A 16,296-nucleotide genomic window follows, 5' to 3' on the forward strand; every position below is an offset into this window, starting at 1 on the left:
CACTCCTGGGGAGAGGGGATGTGTGGAGAGATAGTTGCGGAAAAGGAGGAGGCATTTACAGTGTGTGCAATTAAAGGTTTAATGGCAACGACAGAGAGGTTGGGTAAGATGACAGGGGACTGTCCATCATTGTGTCCACCTGTGCACTCACATTACTCCCAGCTGTGCTTTTGTGACTCAACATAATCATCTGCCAGCCTATGGCTCCACGTGCAACAGCTGAATGGATTGAAGAGGAAACTGCAGCGTCACAAATCAAGACTCCTGCAAAAATCCATCTCTGACAACCAGGCAGAGCTCCCTGCAACAGACAGCTGGATGAAATATAAGTCGCTCCTGGGAGTAATGTGTCTGCCTCCTCATCATTTCTGCCTCACCTTTATATTCAGCAGAACAATTGTGTGATGTAATACCTGTTTAACCCCTCTCTGTTTGTCCGAGGAAGTCTTCAGCTTTCCCATAACTTAGCAAGGCAATTAAAGCCAGGCTTCCCACATCCTACATTAGACCCAGAAAAACATAGTTCATGCATTAGTAACAGGATTTTCTGGTAACCTCTCCTATTTACCCACATCTAAGCTTTCAACAGGTAAATATACAGTAAGGTTAGCAAATATACAGCCATAACCAAGTATTTACAAAAGTAAAAAGTATGTGCAGATGAATTACCTGAAACACTCTTTTATTGCCAATCAGTTAAAATTATCATATAAAGCAGAAATTTCTAGATAATTTAGAGATACATCTCTATTAATCATATAAGGTACTGAAGGTTCATATAACAGGGGCACATATTTGACAATATACTGTATAGGAACTGAAATTATCCTTACGTAAATGAGCTCATTTGCATACTAATAGTTCATGGCTCTACCCACTGAGAAGGTGTTTATCACACACCAGAAACAAAAGCATGAAATCAGTGGACTGCAAAACTGAACATTGTTTTTGAGTTATCAGGTTTGTACCACAACCCTCATAATTATTCATTAATGCTTAAAATGCAAGGTACAAAGCTGTTGATTAAAAAAGACCAATTTAGTCACAGGAAACTAAGACTGGTCTTTGAAAGTAATCAGTGCTTAATTCCCAAATGTTTTTCCTGTGCAGTAAGAAGAGATGCACTGTACAAGTTCTGCATTAAACATTACAGACCATTATATGGCATGCATGTTTAAGAGGATGTACTGCATATAAAAATTCCTACAATAGGTTATTGTCTTTTCAGTGACATAATAACTGACCTGAACCGAATGAATGCTCACCGTTTTATGTAGCTATTTACATGTTATTTTAAGGCAGTTCATGCAACATTCTAAATATAGAGCTACAGCTACAATCTTAATATTGAATCAAGTATTACCTTGAAGCTAGAATGCTTTGGTAATGGAATTCAAGCTACCCCTGCCTATCTGTCATCTGTGTGAGCTGCCAAAGCAAAAACAGATAAAATCCTACCCAAATCAGCTTCTGGCAGGATTAGAAAAGAGCCTGATGCTAATCTAACATCATTACACTGGTTTGTATTGGCTGGCAATGACACCTATGAGAAGACAAAGTATTGGCTTAGAGTAGAAAAACTTGGCAATCTTCCCCAGGCAACATACAGTGAATGTTGCCTGGAGCAAGTGGCACTGAAATCTAACAACAAGCTGTACAGTAGATAATGCAGCAAACACTACTGGGCAGAAGGAAAAAATAAAACCAGAGGAGAACCAAGAAAAGCCTGATGTGATTTGTTATATATTATACAAATAATGACAACACAACTGTGATATCTCACACTCCTGTTTGAGTGAGAAAGGATGATATTCTCTGCTTCCTTCCCATGACTGCAGCCTCCAAAATGAAAAACCAAGAAGGAAGAGTTTCTGTGTAGTTCTTGCTTTGTCCTTCATAGACCATGTGTTTTAATGTGTGATATACTGACACATTAGGGTTGGTATAAAATAAAGTACAGACTTTAAACTATAATAAACGTGAAAGCAAGGCTGATGCATGATCAGCTCTAACTTTATTCACTAACACGCATCATGCTTACCTCTTTTTGGTGGTACTTGATGGCTAGTTTGAGTCTTGCCAGGTCATTGTTGCCCTCCTCCTCCAGTAAGTTGATATCATCTCTGTAGTTGAGGATCATCTCCAGCTCTCTAGAGCTCCTCGTCTGGTCAAGGAGGTCCTTGGCGAACTGTTTACACTGCTGAGACAGCTCCTCATACTCTGATTTGAACTCATTCTCCACCTGAAAGACACAGGTCGAGTGTGGACAGAGTACAAGTTTCTCAAAACACCAATAGTCCTGAAAGAACCTGGTAGCTGACGTGTAAATCAATACATCAAGAAAAATCGAAGAGTACAGGTATGTCTAGAAAGTGTTGTTTCTAACCAGAACCCTGCCTCTGGCTATTTTGTGTCATAAAGCTGTTTCAAACTTGTTTACAGATATTTATTGAATCCCCTAACTCCATAAGCTGTGTTTTTAAATGTTTTTCATCTTCTATTCTATGGGGATCGGTTCTTTCATCTCATCAACTAAAACTGAATGAGTGCACACATGTTAAAATCTGTGTAAAATATTAATCAGTGTCAGGTAACACCTAAAACAGAGAGAGTTATGCAGTGTTTATCTAGAGAACATTTATCATGAAATATTTCTGTTTCTAGCTGGAAATATCATGAAGTGTAGCAGGCAAGGAAACCACTGAATGGCAGATACTGGTATTATGAAAGGGCAAATAGAGGTTAATTAATGCAACACACAGTCAACATTTCAGTACTTAAATGTCAAATCATGATGTTGCAGCTCCATTATTAGCTGGCTCCCCTGTCCTCACCTTGCTGAGCTCCTGCAGCTCCCAGCTGAGCCTGAACGCAGTGAGGAAGGGGTCCTCGCTGGAGAGTGCAATTAGCGAGGGACTGGACAGCGCTTTGTAGATGTTGAGGCGAGAGCGCGAGTGTCGCAGGCTGTCCACGTCTGAACTAGACACACACTCCACACAGTTACAGCGCACCTGCAACATCAAACAAAGCATGGGCACATTTTAATGAAGCTTTCCTGTGTTTAGTAACAGCAATGCATGTGCTGAATCCATTATGTCAACTAAGTATAGTATGATGCCAGGGTATGTTATTTAGATGTTTAAGGCCCAGTGTGTGAATTTCAACATATTTATGCATATTGTTGAAGAGGTCGACTTGCAGGCAAGAGATGTAAAACAAATTCACATGATTACAGAATATGACAAAATTAAACAAACCTTTAACTGCATCAGAAAACCTTATGATATTAGTTGATTATATGTTTAATAAACAGGATCCTCTGTCATATCTTTTATAGGAGCTATACTGTCCAATATACCTAGCATAGAATATGCTGTTGAGTGAAAATCCATTATCTTCTGTATTATCTGACTGACTGAGAAATGCAGTGGAACTCCAACTTTCTAGGCTTATCATAAAAAATACTTTTTAATACCACTCTGGATACAGTGAACCAAGACTTATTATTTTCTGAACAGCTGCTGACATTTTGGACATATGGGGTTTTCAGCTGCTAATAACAACAAAACACAAATACAATATGCACCACAAATTAGAAACGTATGGTTTACCAACCTCATGTGGCTGCGGCATAGACACGCCTTTCTGCACCAGAAGCTTGATAATTTCATAGTTGTTGGTGTGTGCAGCAAGTATGATAGGAGTGATGTCAGGGGTGAAGTCGGAGAACTGCTTGTCCAATAAGATAGGAGGAACCTGTCAGGGGAGGGGAGAGAGAAAAAGCTTTAATCATACAGTGAATGAAGCTCTCGGAGCACCACATTTGGCCTTGGCTTTATGCAATTTATTGCCAAATTGTAGACCTCAGAGTCTCTTTTCCATTCTTTCAGGTTTAAATGACATGCTCAGAGCAAAGTGGAAGTAAATAGTTTGGTTAAACACAGAGCCTGAAAGATCCTCTATTCACCTGAAAGAGCAGAGTTGAGAGGTTTTTACAATGATGTTAAATGGAATAAGCAGGATCAAGAACACAGCTGATAGAGTTTTGGCAGTGAAAACTGGTCACATACCAGCAAAGAATTATCAAGGTTGCAGACAAAATGCCATCCATATCAACAGTGCTGTAAAGGGTACAGACCCAGTGTAGTAAAAAGCATCGGTATTTCACACATTTCAGAGGCAATCATTATGCTCAGAAAGAAACTCATTCCACCTAGCCCTCTTATCACCTACTCCAGCTAAGCCCTTTTGCTATTCCTGTGTCATTCAGTGGGAATACATGACTGCGGGCTGCAGAGGAGTAAGCTGGCCCTTTTCACTGCTTTTAATTGAAAGCCTATTATCTGATTCTGCAATGAGGGAACAGGGGAGGAGAGAGAGAGAGATGGCGAGAGGAGGGTTGAAGGATAAACATGAGATAGGTAAGAGCCTATTTAGAAACCAGATGCAGAGGGAGGACAGATAGGAATAAGAAGCTATAGTTCAGTGAATGTTAAAGACATGAGAGCAGCAGCTTGAAAGAGCAGGCAGAAGAGTTAAGAAAAAATAATTTGAAGTTTGAGGGCTACTCAGAGGCTGTGTAACAGATACTGTATGTAAGTAGGACGTTGTAGGGCAATGCAAACACATATACATTATGCTAAAATTCTCATACTTCCTAATCAATAAATACTCAGGGTTTGTTCTGACCAAAATCATTGGGATTAAGGGATCACCAAAGTCATTGCGGTTCATCCTCTGAAGACCACAAATGTATTTGTGGTAATTGATCCATTAGTTTGACAGTTGTTAAGATGTTCTATCCTGGACTGTAGTTGTGGACTGACTGATTGACAGACTGACAATGCCAGCAATAGATCCATGCTACTGGCTACAGCCACCTTGGCTGTTGTTTTGGCTTATGTTTATATTACAAAGCTCAATATGTAGACTTCATTTTATTTATTTCATTCATTTTATATGGAAAGAAAGCCTAAAAGACAAAATATGTGAATGCATAAGTCATATTTTAGACTAGATCTGAGATACACTGTACTGTAGGTTGCTTTAAAAATGATTATCTTTAAAGTCTATTATAAGTAGAAAGAGAAATACTATCAGTGAAACTATCACCACTACTCACCACTACATTATTTAATATCTGCTATATTGCACCCTGAAGTCGTTTTATCACGTAGACATTAATCACTTGTGTAGTTTACTCACAGAGTAGTCACAATGCAGCAGCAACTCCAAAAAAGTGGCACAGAGCAATGTCTGCGAGTCGTCATATTTCGCAGAGGAGGGTGATCTAATAAGTTACATACTCTGGTCTCCATGTGGGAGGAAAAGGGACATTAAATAATCTACATCAAACAGCTTTGGCCTGTGCCCAAGCATTGAGCAGGAGCAGTGCAGGCTTGTAGATGTGAAGTTATGATAATAGTGGAGAAAAGAAACAAAATTACAGCCCACTTGTCCGTGTAATGTGTGTTTGTTACTCATATTAGAATGAGGCATCCACCATCAGCATATTGATTAAAAATGCAACATAGCATCTGCCTGGTGTGAGACTTTGCTGTGTGCTTTTGCCTTTGTTTTCACTGTGCTCTTTTAAGCCTCCCCATGGTTTTCACCTGTCACCGCACAACATCACAAACATTTAGATGAAGCTGGTACAAAATAGGACACTGAGCGGTTTTGTTTTTGAATGACACTGCAGAAAATAAGCTCTGGTCTTTGCTCTGTGTTGTACGTGGGAAGAAGAGGGATTCCCTTACATAATCTGTATGTGCATATGGTATGTAGGTTGCACAGTGAACTAAAAAACAACGTGGTCTATGAAAAGGCTGACAGAAAAACACAAAAACAACAAAACACAATAGCACCCGAAGGCCCTTTTAATTGAGAAACATTGTGAGCTCCAGTGTTTGTGCCACCGACAGATGCATATCTGTGCTCAGAGGATAATGCATGAAGCTGTTTAAAGCGCTGATATCCAAGGCACTCCTTGGTGGGAAACAAATAAACCGCAGCCACATGCGAGATTGTTACAAACACATCATTCAGACAGCCTGCAAAATAGAAAGATAAATACGCACAATTCCAGCAAAGCATAAAATGAATCTCCTTATTAATAAATCTCATAGAAGACGCTGGCAATGGATAGAATGCGCTTTTTCCCAGACAGACTTTTAATATAATCAATGAGCTTCTCTTGGGGAAATTTGGTAGCGCTAGAGTGATCTATTTCCACAATCTGCTCATGTGATGGGAGGAAGCACTATCTTACGAAGACATTAAGGTAAAGAGGAAATGTGGCAGCTGATAGATGTCACAGCTGAGGGGTTGGAATGGAAATTTTGGGCCTTTCAGTCCCCCCACATCCACTTAACAAACAAGCCTGAGCTATCTCTTGTGTTTGTGCTCTCTTTTGTTCCCTAATGTGCTCTTCCTTTTTCTTTACACCCCCCCACCCCCTTTTTTTCCCACTATTTCACTTTATTTTATCAAAACCAAATGCTTCCAACAGGACACAACAGGAAGAGCAATAAAATCTCCCCTACAGTTGATCGATGGGGCCCGAAACATTTGCTTCTTTGTGGTTTATGGTGCATTTCAGCTGATAGAGAGGAGAGGAAGAAAGCATGGGTAGCATGCATGTGTGTGTTCCAGTGTGTACAGTACAAAAACAACTAAAGGAACAACTAAATGAAAAGAAAATTCTCCTTGAGTGGAGAGCAATCAGTACAAAAGAGTACCAATCTGAAATAAATTAGACTATTTGTTTTTGATTACAGTAATTAAAGCAATAAACAAGCAGTTCTCATCAACCAGAAGGAGCAGTTTGTTTACCAACAGCAGTGTTACATTCTGAAACTAATCTGAATCCTTTCAAGATTAGAGACAAATATATATGAATACCCTCTAACACCAAACAAAATAAACATCATATTTTCTATTGGTGAACATGCTCATTACATCTTTTTCTGTAAGACCTGTTCCTTTTCCAAAAGACAGAAAAAGGCTTATGAAGACAGCTTTTTGAAGAGTCAGCTTTTGTTGTTGCCAACAATGCTGGGTCAATTATTTTGGATGGTATGAAAAGCTCCAGGCAACTCCACGCAGCTTATGAGCAACAGAATAGTACCAGTATTTTACTGGCTGACACTGCACCCTATCATTTCAGTCAGATCCAAAATTCCCCCTGTGTTTTGGCACTTGAGTGACTGTGCCGGTGGCTGCTGCACATCTTGTTGTTATAACCTGGGAACATTTTTGTCCTCATCATCATGATAGTTTTCTGGGATTTCAGTTATTCATATACTTTATCAACTAAAAAATAAAAATAAATCAATACCAAAAGTACCCAAACACGATGACACAATTTGGCTGCAGGGAAAAGTGAAAATAGGAATGCATTTCTTTTGGAGTGAATGTCAACAATCCTAGTCTCTCCTCGTATTTCCCTAGCCTTTATGTCAGCAGCTCTCTGTCTGTGCGCTGACAGTCTCCAGCCTCATGAATAAAGCACTCTTAATTTGAAACTACTTCCACTTCCCTTGGTCCCTTCCTCACCTGCATGCCGCCACTGGGTTTCTTGTGATTTAGCAGCAGCTCCACAGCTCCCACCACTTCCTTGCGGATTGCGTGCAGCAGGGCATCGCCGACGTAGACGTTGAAGCTCAGCAAGAGTTCAATGATCTCAAGGTTCTCATTCTCGATGGCAATCAGCAGAGCCGTGCGTCCAAGAGGGTCGATGCAGTTGATGTTGATCTTGAAATAGATCTCTGCCTCCTGACGAAATAAGGTTGTGATTGAAAGTCAGGGTTTCTTTTAAGCGCTACTCTGGGACTTGGTTTAAAATATCATTGATTGGACACAGAATACACATTGATTTCTGAGAGGAAACTCTTCAAACCTTGCTTTGTTCGTAACACTGATAACCACATCCTGGTAACCTACTGATATTCAAAGTCTACGAGTCTAAGGGAACACTATTGCATCAAGTGTTTTCCTTTGGGGCTGAAGACTACAAGTTTCTGCCACATTGATTTTTATTCTTTTTTTTTTTTTTTAAGTACTTTTAAGCAGGAGCTTTGGTGGTCATATCAGGCATTAGTTTGGCACATGTCAAAACAATGTCTTCTTCAGTTGTGTATTGAAGAAAAAATAAGGAGGAGGCAACTGTGGAATATTATTTGCAGCAGGGATAAGTGTATCCTCCCTCTGACAAGCTAAGTATGCAAATTCCAACAACTTTCACAAAGTGTCTTCTGCCATTGTCAGAGAACACTGCGATGCAATGCAGCTAAAGTTTGTTTTTTTTCCTGCTGTTTTTTTATTGTTTATTTCTTACTTTTTTCTTGCCTTACTGCATTGCGTTGTCAACTTTATTGCAATATGACAGACACTCGTTTTTTTTCTCTCTTTTTTTCCATTATTTTGGGCACCCCAGATAGTGTGGTTCTAACAAACAGCTGGTGTCTAGCAATATTATGTGTCTACTAAAGGTCTGACACTTGTCAAGATAAATAAAGGCCCCAGATGTTATTGGAAATGAGCAGAGGATCATCACGGCTGCACGTTACCCATAAATCTATTTCAAATCAATCCAATTAGATTAAGGATTTAATATCCATCCATAATTTAGAGTTTCAGTGGCTGTATTCAATCATCCATTCACCAATCAAATTATCGTATCCATATATCTATACACACACTCACCTCCAGAGCCTGTTTGACACTAGCATAGTCCCCCTTCTCCACAGCTCCGAGGTAGGCCTTCTCCAAAGGCGACAGCTCCGACTCAGCCCGCACAATTCTCAGCGGGATGCGGTCCCGGTACGAGGAGCTGTCAGTCCGCCGATAGTAAAGCTGTGACATCTCCCTGGGCTTCAGCTCACCAGCACCCTGCTAACACTGCTACAGCTGCTGCCAGACAGGGGGAGTCCACACTAGAAGAGACAGGGACAAATGTGTTATAGGAGGGAGGCACTCGTTGTCGTTGCCGGTGACTTTCAAGTAAGAAGAGCTAAGAAAGAGAGGAGGACTAAAGGAGACCAGAGGTGAGATAATTACATAGACAGAGAGGGATGAAGTAGGTACATTACCCATTTCCATTCATAACATGATTTACTTATCCTATCATCACCTAATGTAAAGTCTTTACCTTTGGCTTTCAAATAATGCCTGCAACTTGAGTAGAAAGTCTTAAATATATAGGAATTTTCAGCTTTTATAAATTGGATAAAGTCTACTTGACTGTATGTTTACTGCAGATAAGAATGTGAAGTGTGACATTTTTCGTGTCAGTTTTTTTTTTTTTTTGCAGTGAGATGCATCTTTTAGTGACGTTGGAGCATTTATTCCATTGCTGTTGATCTCCACACGCTTCACATTTCTCAGAATTGCATGTCTTGTGTTTTCTGGACAAATACATCAAAGCACCAAAAGATGAAAAATATTAAATTGTAAGCAGAGAAACATCACTGCACTGCACTAAACCAGAGCAATAAAGGGAAAGTTGTTAGTGGCTGCTCCAGCTCAGCCCATTTCACTAAAGAGACATCATGATCCAGTTTTGTAGTTTTGTAGCTGAGATGGACAGTAAGATTTTTTTATTCAAGTTACAAATAGCTTCAGTTAATGTCATTAGTGATGCTTATTAATTGACTGACAGCAGCTGACTTAGTGGTTGCCTGGTGATGGCAAAATGACGCTTCCAGCACTTTTAATAAATAAAATAAAACCTTTGCAGTGACACACTGAGACTGTGCTGTGATTGTCTCCTAACAAGGTAATGGTCGAGATCTCTAGGTTCTCTGGAAAATGGCAGCAGTGACATCTACACTCAGCTGGCTGCTTATCAGCTGAAACTAATGCAGTTTAATACAACAGTCCTGCAGTAAATCCTCTCTTCACGAAGGTTACACTGTTCAGTTTGTGTTGAAACTCTTTTGGAGAAATGTTGGTTGAACTGTGTGATCATTCTGGGGTTGAAGTTTATGGTGCTCTTAAATTAATTTTGTCCACCCCATTTATAACAATGAGAGTAGACTAAATAAATAAATAAACAAACATCTCTCTCCATAATGACAAACAGGAACAGCACAAATCAACAGCACCACAAACTTCTAACTACACTGCATCTTGAACTAAAATGGAACATTATACCTATTTATGAAGACAGAATTTGTTGAAAGACTGCTATCTTAGGCTAGATTAAACTGGAGACTCAATGTTTAAATAGACTGTAATAATAAAATACTGAACTTAAATAGAAAATGGGGGAGTAGTGTTTAAAATCATAACTGTAGTATTAGTAAACTGTATCTCAGGCTATGCAACCATAATTATGACTTCATTCTAAAATCAACACCAGCGTTAACAGCAAGTTGACTTTCACCACTGAACAGACGCAAACAAAAAACAAGGGATTGTTGCTGTTTTCTTGTCCTCTGAGACTGAGAGAACAAGAAAAGACAGGGAGGAGGAGATGGAGAGGGTGAAGAATAAAACAGGTGTGTAATAGAAACACCAAACAAAATAAAGCTGAAAAGTCTCTAATTATTAAAAAAGAAAAGAGCTCAAGTACCCACTGCTTACTGCTCTCCTCTGTCTCTAACCACTATCTCAGTACGACTCATTACTGCTCTGTGTCTCTATCCAAGAAATAATGAGAGGATTAACAGACTCACAGCAGCCCAATTATCTCCTAAGAACAAGACGAAACACATTCATTTCTTTTGTAAATATGTGTAAAACTATGTGTTTAATGCCTAGAGCACTGAATCCTAAAAACAGCCAATTTAGAATAATAATTCAACTTTTTTGGGGAAATAAGCTTATTTGCTATCTTGTTGAGAGTTGCTAAACTGGCTATATCGAAAGGAAACAAAATCCTCTGAAGTGCACTAATTAACATGTTATATCTTGTTAGTTTAAAACTGAAATGTTGTGGTTTTAAAGTGTTCTGCAATTTCTTGGCCGGCATAGTAACTTCCCTCAGTCTCCACTGCTTGCCACAAGCAGCAGTAAAAGAACAATCTATCATTTTCACTCTTTGGACAAATTCAGCACATGAGATTACAGCTTGTTAATTAGTGAGCAGGTGGATTTCTTTACGTGTGGACAGAGCCAGGCTGGCTGTTTCCTCCTGCTTCCAGTCTTTGGTCTAAGTTTAGCTTGACTGCCAAAAGTAGCTTCATTTCACCATACAGATTTGAGAGTGGTGTCAAACTTTTCATCCAACTATCAGCAAGAAATCTCAAAATGACAAACTTCCTTTAATTAAATGATCATAATATTTGTAGGTTAGTATTTCAGGCTTACTATTCCCACAGCCTGCAGGAGCAGGAGAGTAAGATAGCTGAAATGCAGATAATAACACCAAAGTGGAGGATATTAAAAGAGCAATGATTCACAGTTAGCTGGTGTTCCTAAGCAACTTTGCTTTCAAATGATGTCACTCGTCATCTCCTCTTATAGTCAAGGTGCCACTGTACTGCTGAAATGCTCTCCATGCCCTCTAATTTCCCTCCACTAAAGAAAAGAACTTCAAAAATCATCATGAAAAGAAAGATTTGCACTGGTGAGAACTTCCTCCTCCTGGAGGGCCCCTTCAGTAGCAGGTTTTCACACCTCATTTAAGATCCTGGGCATTAGTTTGATATTGCTATTGGCCCTTTGTGGAACATTTTGACTTTGAATCAAAAATACCTCTTAACTGGCCACATGGGGACCCTGCAGTCGGCGCCACCGAACAACTTCAATCTCGAGAAGGTAGAGCAAAAATCACGCACTGTGCAGAGAAAGTGCATAACGAAGACTCAGCAAAAGTAGAGCTTGGTGCCAATACAGGAGTGGATTTTTAAACTGATACCAAAATGATACTGCTCAGAAAGTGCAAAATTATGAATAAATTGTTTAAATATTAAATTCAACATGATTCAAAGGGATGCATTTTTGTTGTTTTCCACATATAGTTACGGTCTCAATAGTCTGTTTCACTTTTATGGGTATCTTAGTTGGGATTCTGTGAGTCATTGTTCCACCGAGGATATAAAGGTTTATACAGAAGTATGTGACAGTGTGTACTGGACAGATGCCCTTGACATTAGGTGCCGTCACATGCTGTATTACATTGGTTATAACACCTTTGCCACCTCTTGCTCTGTTCTTTGTTTATAATGTTGTGTCACTCTGATTTGAAAAACAAACACTGGGTTGATGATTGTAAACTTGGGACATAAATTGGTACAAAATACAGCAGCAATTAGGTAAAAGCCTACCCACAGAGCAGGAACACCAGTATAGTATTTGTGGATGGTCTGCTGATATCTCTGTGTGCTATTATTGAAGCACACACACACACACACACACACACACTGTGCGCAAGGCTCTTTCTTCCAGAAATCATTGTTTCCTTGAATCAATACATGATTTAGACATAGAAAATCTGAGCTGTTTCGTTACACAAAGAGAGCAGCACCACACAAGTGCAACAGCAGGGAATGTGCTGAGAAAAAAAGTCTTTTATTTTGAAAGTTGTATTGATTAGATAGCACACACTGCAAAGATGGTCTCTCCAGCAGACCATGCAGCACAGTTAGAGAAGCCTGCCCTGTGCTTACAGTGAGGGTTAAACAATCATAAAATTGTCAGCATTCACTAATTACCAGAAAACAGCTCTGTGTCATTTGTGGTGAAAGGCGCCTGTAAAAACTCTCAGGTGACATTTTTATTTCTGTTTGTGAGACAGAAATGTTCCATGGAACAGCGTGGATATAAATAAAAATGGTTGTGAAGATAAGAGAGGACTCTCCTCTATACCTGCCGGGATCCTTCCTCAGTTACATGCTCAGGGACCCATTTGGCTCCAGTTACATCCTCTATCATGGAAAGCCTTTACTAAGCCATAAAAATGTGAATGCTCAAGTATAATTGTGCAAATAACTAACCTTTGGGATGTTGAGCATTGGAACTTCGCTCAGGGAGATCAGTGTTCTTCCTTTAGAAAATATCCAGTGACCACATGAGGACTAATAAAACAAGAAGCATATGGCTGTTGAAAAAAATCATTCGCCTAAACTTCTTGAATTTAGCATCCTTCAGTTGTGAAAACTGCAGTGTGGGTCTGCATGAAGACCCTGCTCGTTAATGTGTTGGCGCCTTAAGATGCCAGTCCGTCTTTCTCTTGGTTTTTAGTCTAGCCTGCATTCTCCTTCCTCATTTTTGGAGACTTGACAGTACTCCTACTGTAGATCCAGATTCGGTCAGTTTTGATCACGACTTCCATCCGGTCTTTATTTGGGTAAAAAAAAAAAAAAAAAAAACGTAGCAGACCGGCGCACACACTGCATTCAATTCACCGCGCAACAAATCCAGGAGACGAAAAATAAGCTGCAACGAAGTTTCCTCTGAAGATTTTTTTTCCCCCCTGGTTCCGCAACGTGTCCAGTTTTCCCCAGGGTATATTTTCTTGCCCACTCGATTTATCCACCTGTTGGGGGGTGACTGAGCGAAAAGCGGCGCCTCCAGGAATTAACGCGTAGCAGCCAGATGCCTGGCAGGCGGTCTGCGGAGCGCTGCTGCAGATTGGTCGTGCGCATTTGGAGACGCATTGAACGCTGTGGCACTGCGAGCGGGGAAACAATCGTCTAAACAAGAAACTCAGCCAGACCTGCTCCTCTCCTCAAACAAACGAACATCACACTTTACGTAATTATATAATTCCAGTCCTCCATTCAGCTTTACTTGTCTCAAGAAACACATCCGGGATGACAAAGGCCGTTACAGTGCGTTTTAATACCACCATAAACGACTCGAGCTTTTTGATTTGACATTTTAACATTAGCATCTGTAGTGAGAAAGTAAGACACAATGCATGCCAATGTAAATAATGTAAATATTTTACCTCGATCTGATGAGAAAGAACAACATATTAAGACAAATGTACTGTAGGATATTCATGAGGTTTTTAATTAATCTGTAAGAATCTGACAGCGTTTCACAACCTGAAACACCAGCTTTAATTCTCTGCTGCTCTCCCTCAAACAGCCCTGTGGCATGATGGATGTCATGGTATACATTTAGATGAGATTATGTTGCTGCTGTCACCTGACAAAGAAAAACTGTATGTAGGCATTGTGTTTATTACTTGATAAGACTTAAATCGAGTCCACTGTGCCACTGTGAATACCAGTGTATGAGAGGCATACTGAATATGGAAGAGGTTTGACAAAGACTGCTCCTCCCAGCCATTCTGACTTCTTTGTCTGTGGACCAGACACCCTGCACATGCTTTGTGTTGGAGTCAAGTCACACATCACAGGTTCCACTCTGATTTCACAACTTATCAGCTCACTGATCATAGTTCAAACACACTCTCTCTCTCTCTCTCTCTCTTTCTTTCTTTCTTCCTCTCTCTGTTTGGCTGACTTATAGGCCCTGTTGATGTTGTAAATTCTTCCTAATGGTGTGTAATGCTGTTGAATATCCACTGACATGTTTATAGTGTCTCCAAGCCAGACTCATTCCTTGTGTCTGCCTGTGTGTGTGTGTGCATGTGTATATGTTTGTGTGTGAGTTTATGTTGGCAAAACTCACATTTAAACTGCAGGTTCAGTCCCAGTGAAATGTCACTGGGGACACATTTTTGGATACACAGAGCCTTTGATTACTCAGGGCTTGCGTCTGTCAGGATGGAGATACTGGGGCATTTGTTTGTGTGTATTGGACAGAAGATGGATTTATGGGTTTTGTACTGCTTATCCATCGTCGTTCTGTCTGTTCTTTCTCATTTGCACATGATCAAGATAATCAGTCTGAGCTATATTCACTTTAGCATTACACAATGAGACTACATGACTATAGTATATGATCAATTCTTTTGGGTGATGCATGCTGATAAATACTGTAGAGGACTTTAAACACACACTGTACAAATTTAGTCATCACAGAAAAAAGAAAGAACCTCTCCCTCTGCCTTTGCACTTTTGGCTGCCTCTTGAGGCATTTCTTAATTAAAAATAATTTAATGCGTCATGTCCCTGGTGCTGCTAATTTCTTTGATGTACTCTATAGAGTCAAATTAAATGGCTGCACCCGTGGGATAACAGGGTTCCCTGAAACTCAGCCTAAATCCCACATGGAGACTTTTCTTGAGTAGAGAAACTCTCCATGTCTCTTGAGTCTTTTTTTATATCTTAATCTTGTTCATTCAGAATAACTACTATATACTGATCCAGTAACTGTAACTGGTTTTAATGTTGTGGCTGATGGGTGTATATTACTAGAACAAACTACACAACTGGTTTAAGAACACACATACTCACAGACATCCAAAGCAGTAGATAATTAATCATAACCAGAAGGTAGGAAACTGAATGATATTGAAATAAATGTAACCTTTCTGCACCAGTGAATCAAAGGCATCATAATCAATAAGGTACGCTACAATATCAATAACTCTCTCTCTCCCTCTTTGCAAGCAAGTTTTTTAAACAAAGGCTAAATTAGATTTGTGTGTATGTGACATTAAAATTAGCTCCCTTCCACTGTGGAGCAGAGTCTGCATGGCTGATCAGAAAATATTATTGATTCTAAAATTAGTCCTGAAGCTAATTCTTCTCCCATAAAAGGGGCTTTAAAAAGGATTGATTGGAACCAACATTTAAACAACATCTGATGCAATGTGGAGGGGAAATAGCTGCCTTACTTCTATTGATTTATTCACATTTTACAAGCTGCTTCATGACAGCACTGGGCCTTTGTTATAATGAAGGTAGCATTTCTTGCTCTGGTTGATAACATTGTACCTAGAGGGGAAGCGGGATGATTCCTGCAGCAAGAGTATTTAGAGGCAGGGGGGCTCCTTTTCTGTTTTTACTTAACAGTTGCCTGATGATGGTGACTTCCCCCTTATCAGAAATGTAGTGTTGTTTCACTTGTTAATGAAAAAGTTACAGCATATTGCAGTGCGAGCACAAGACAGTGTTATTGCTGTGCTTGTTGATAAGACTTTACTTACAAACTATTCTGCTGCTGCAGCACATTTTCAGCTTTTGGAGTGTTGTGTTGATTTAGTTCTCTCTCAGTGCTGCCTTGTGGTGCAGTAACTTTCCGCACAAAAAGAATATTTTTGCAGATGCCCATTTATGAACAACTGGTGCGCAGCCTTGTAGTTAAGAGTCGCATCAGCTTTAACAGATGGTGCTGTTCTCATCAAGGTAAGAGGAGACTCGAGAGAATATGCGGCAGGCTGTTTGTGCAGCTACAAAGCAAACAGGCACCCTTGCCATCTGTGTAATGTAA

General features: G+C 39.8%; 1 protein-coding gene across 2 annotated transcripts in view; it reads right to left on the reverse strand.

The window, feature by feature from the left end:
* The window catches only part of LOC108893986 (short transient receptor potential channel 4), a 59,873-nt gene that overhangs the window by 13,206 nt on the left and 30,371 nt on the right, over positions 1-16,296 (reverse strand). Inside the window, exons 1-6 of one of the 2 annotated variants that reach the window (XM_018692502.2) lie at positions 12,942-13,766; positions 8,707-8,936; positions 7,558-7,776; positions 3,616-3,756; positions 2,835-3,011; positions 2,042-2,242 (exon numbers count right to left, since the gene is read on the reverse strand). In XM_018692502.2, the coding sequence (XP_018548018.1) occupies positions 2,042-2,242; positions 2,835-3,011; positions 3,616-3,756; positions 7,558-7,776; positions 8,707-8,865 (897 nt within the window). In that variant the 5' untranslated portion in view covers positions 8,866-8,936; positions 12,942-13,766. Of the gene's footprint in view, positions 1-2,041; positions 2,243-2,834; positions 3,012-3,615; positions 3,757-7,557; positions 7,777-8,706; positions 8,937-12,941; positions 13,767-16,296 lie in introns of those variants that run through there. The other variant, XM_018692504.1, reaches the window with a different exon arrangement.

Source organism: Lates calcarifer, linkage group LG20, assembly GCF_001640805.2.
Source record: "Lates calcarifer isolate ASB-BC8 linkage group LG20, TLL_Latcal_v3, whole genome shotgun sequence".
NCBI classification, from domain to species: Eukaryota; Metazoa; Chordata; class Actinopteri; family Centropomidae; genus Lates; species Lates calcarifer.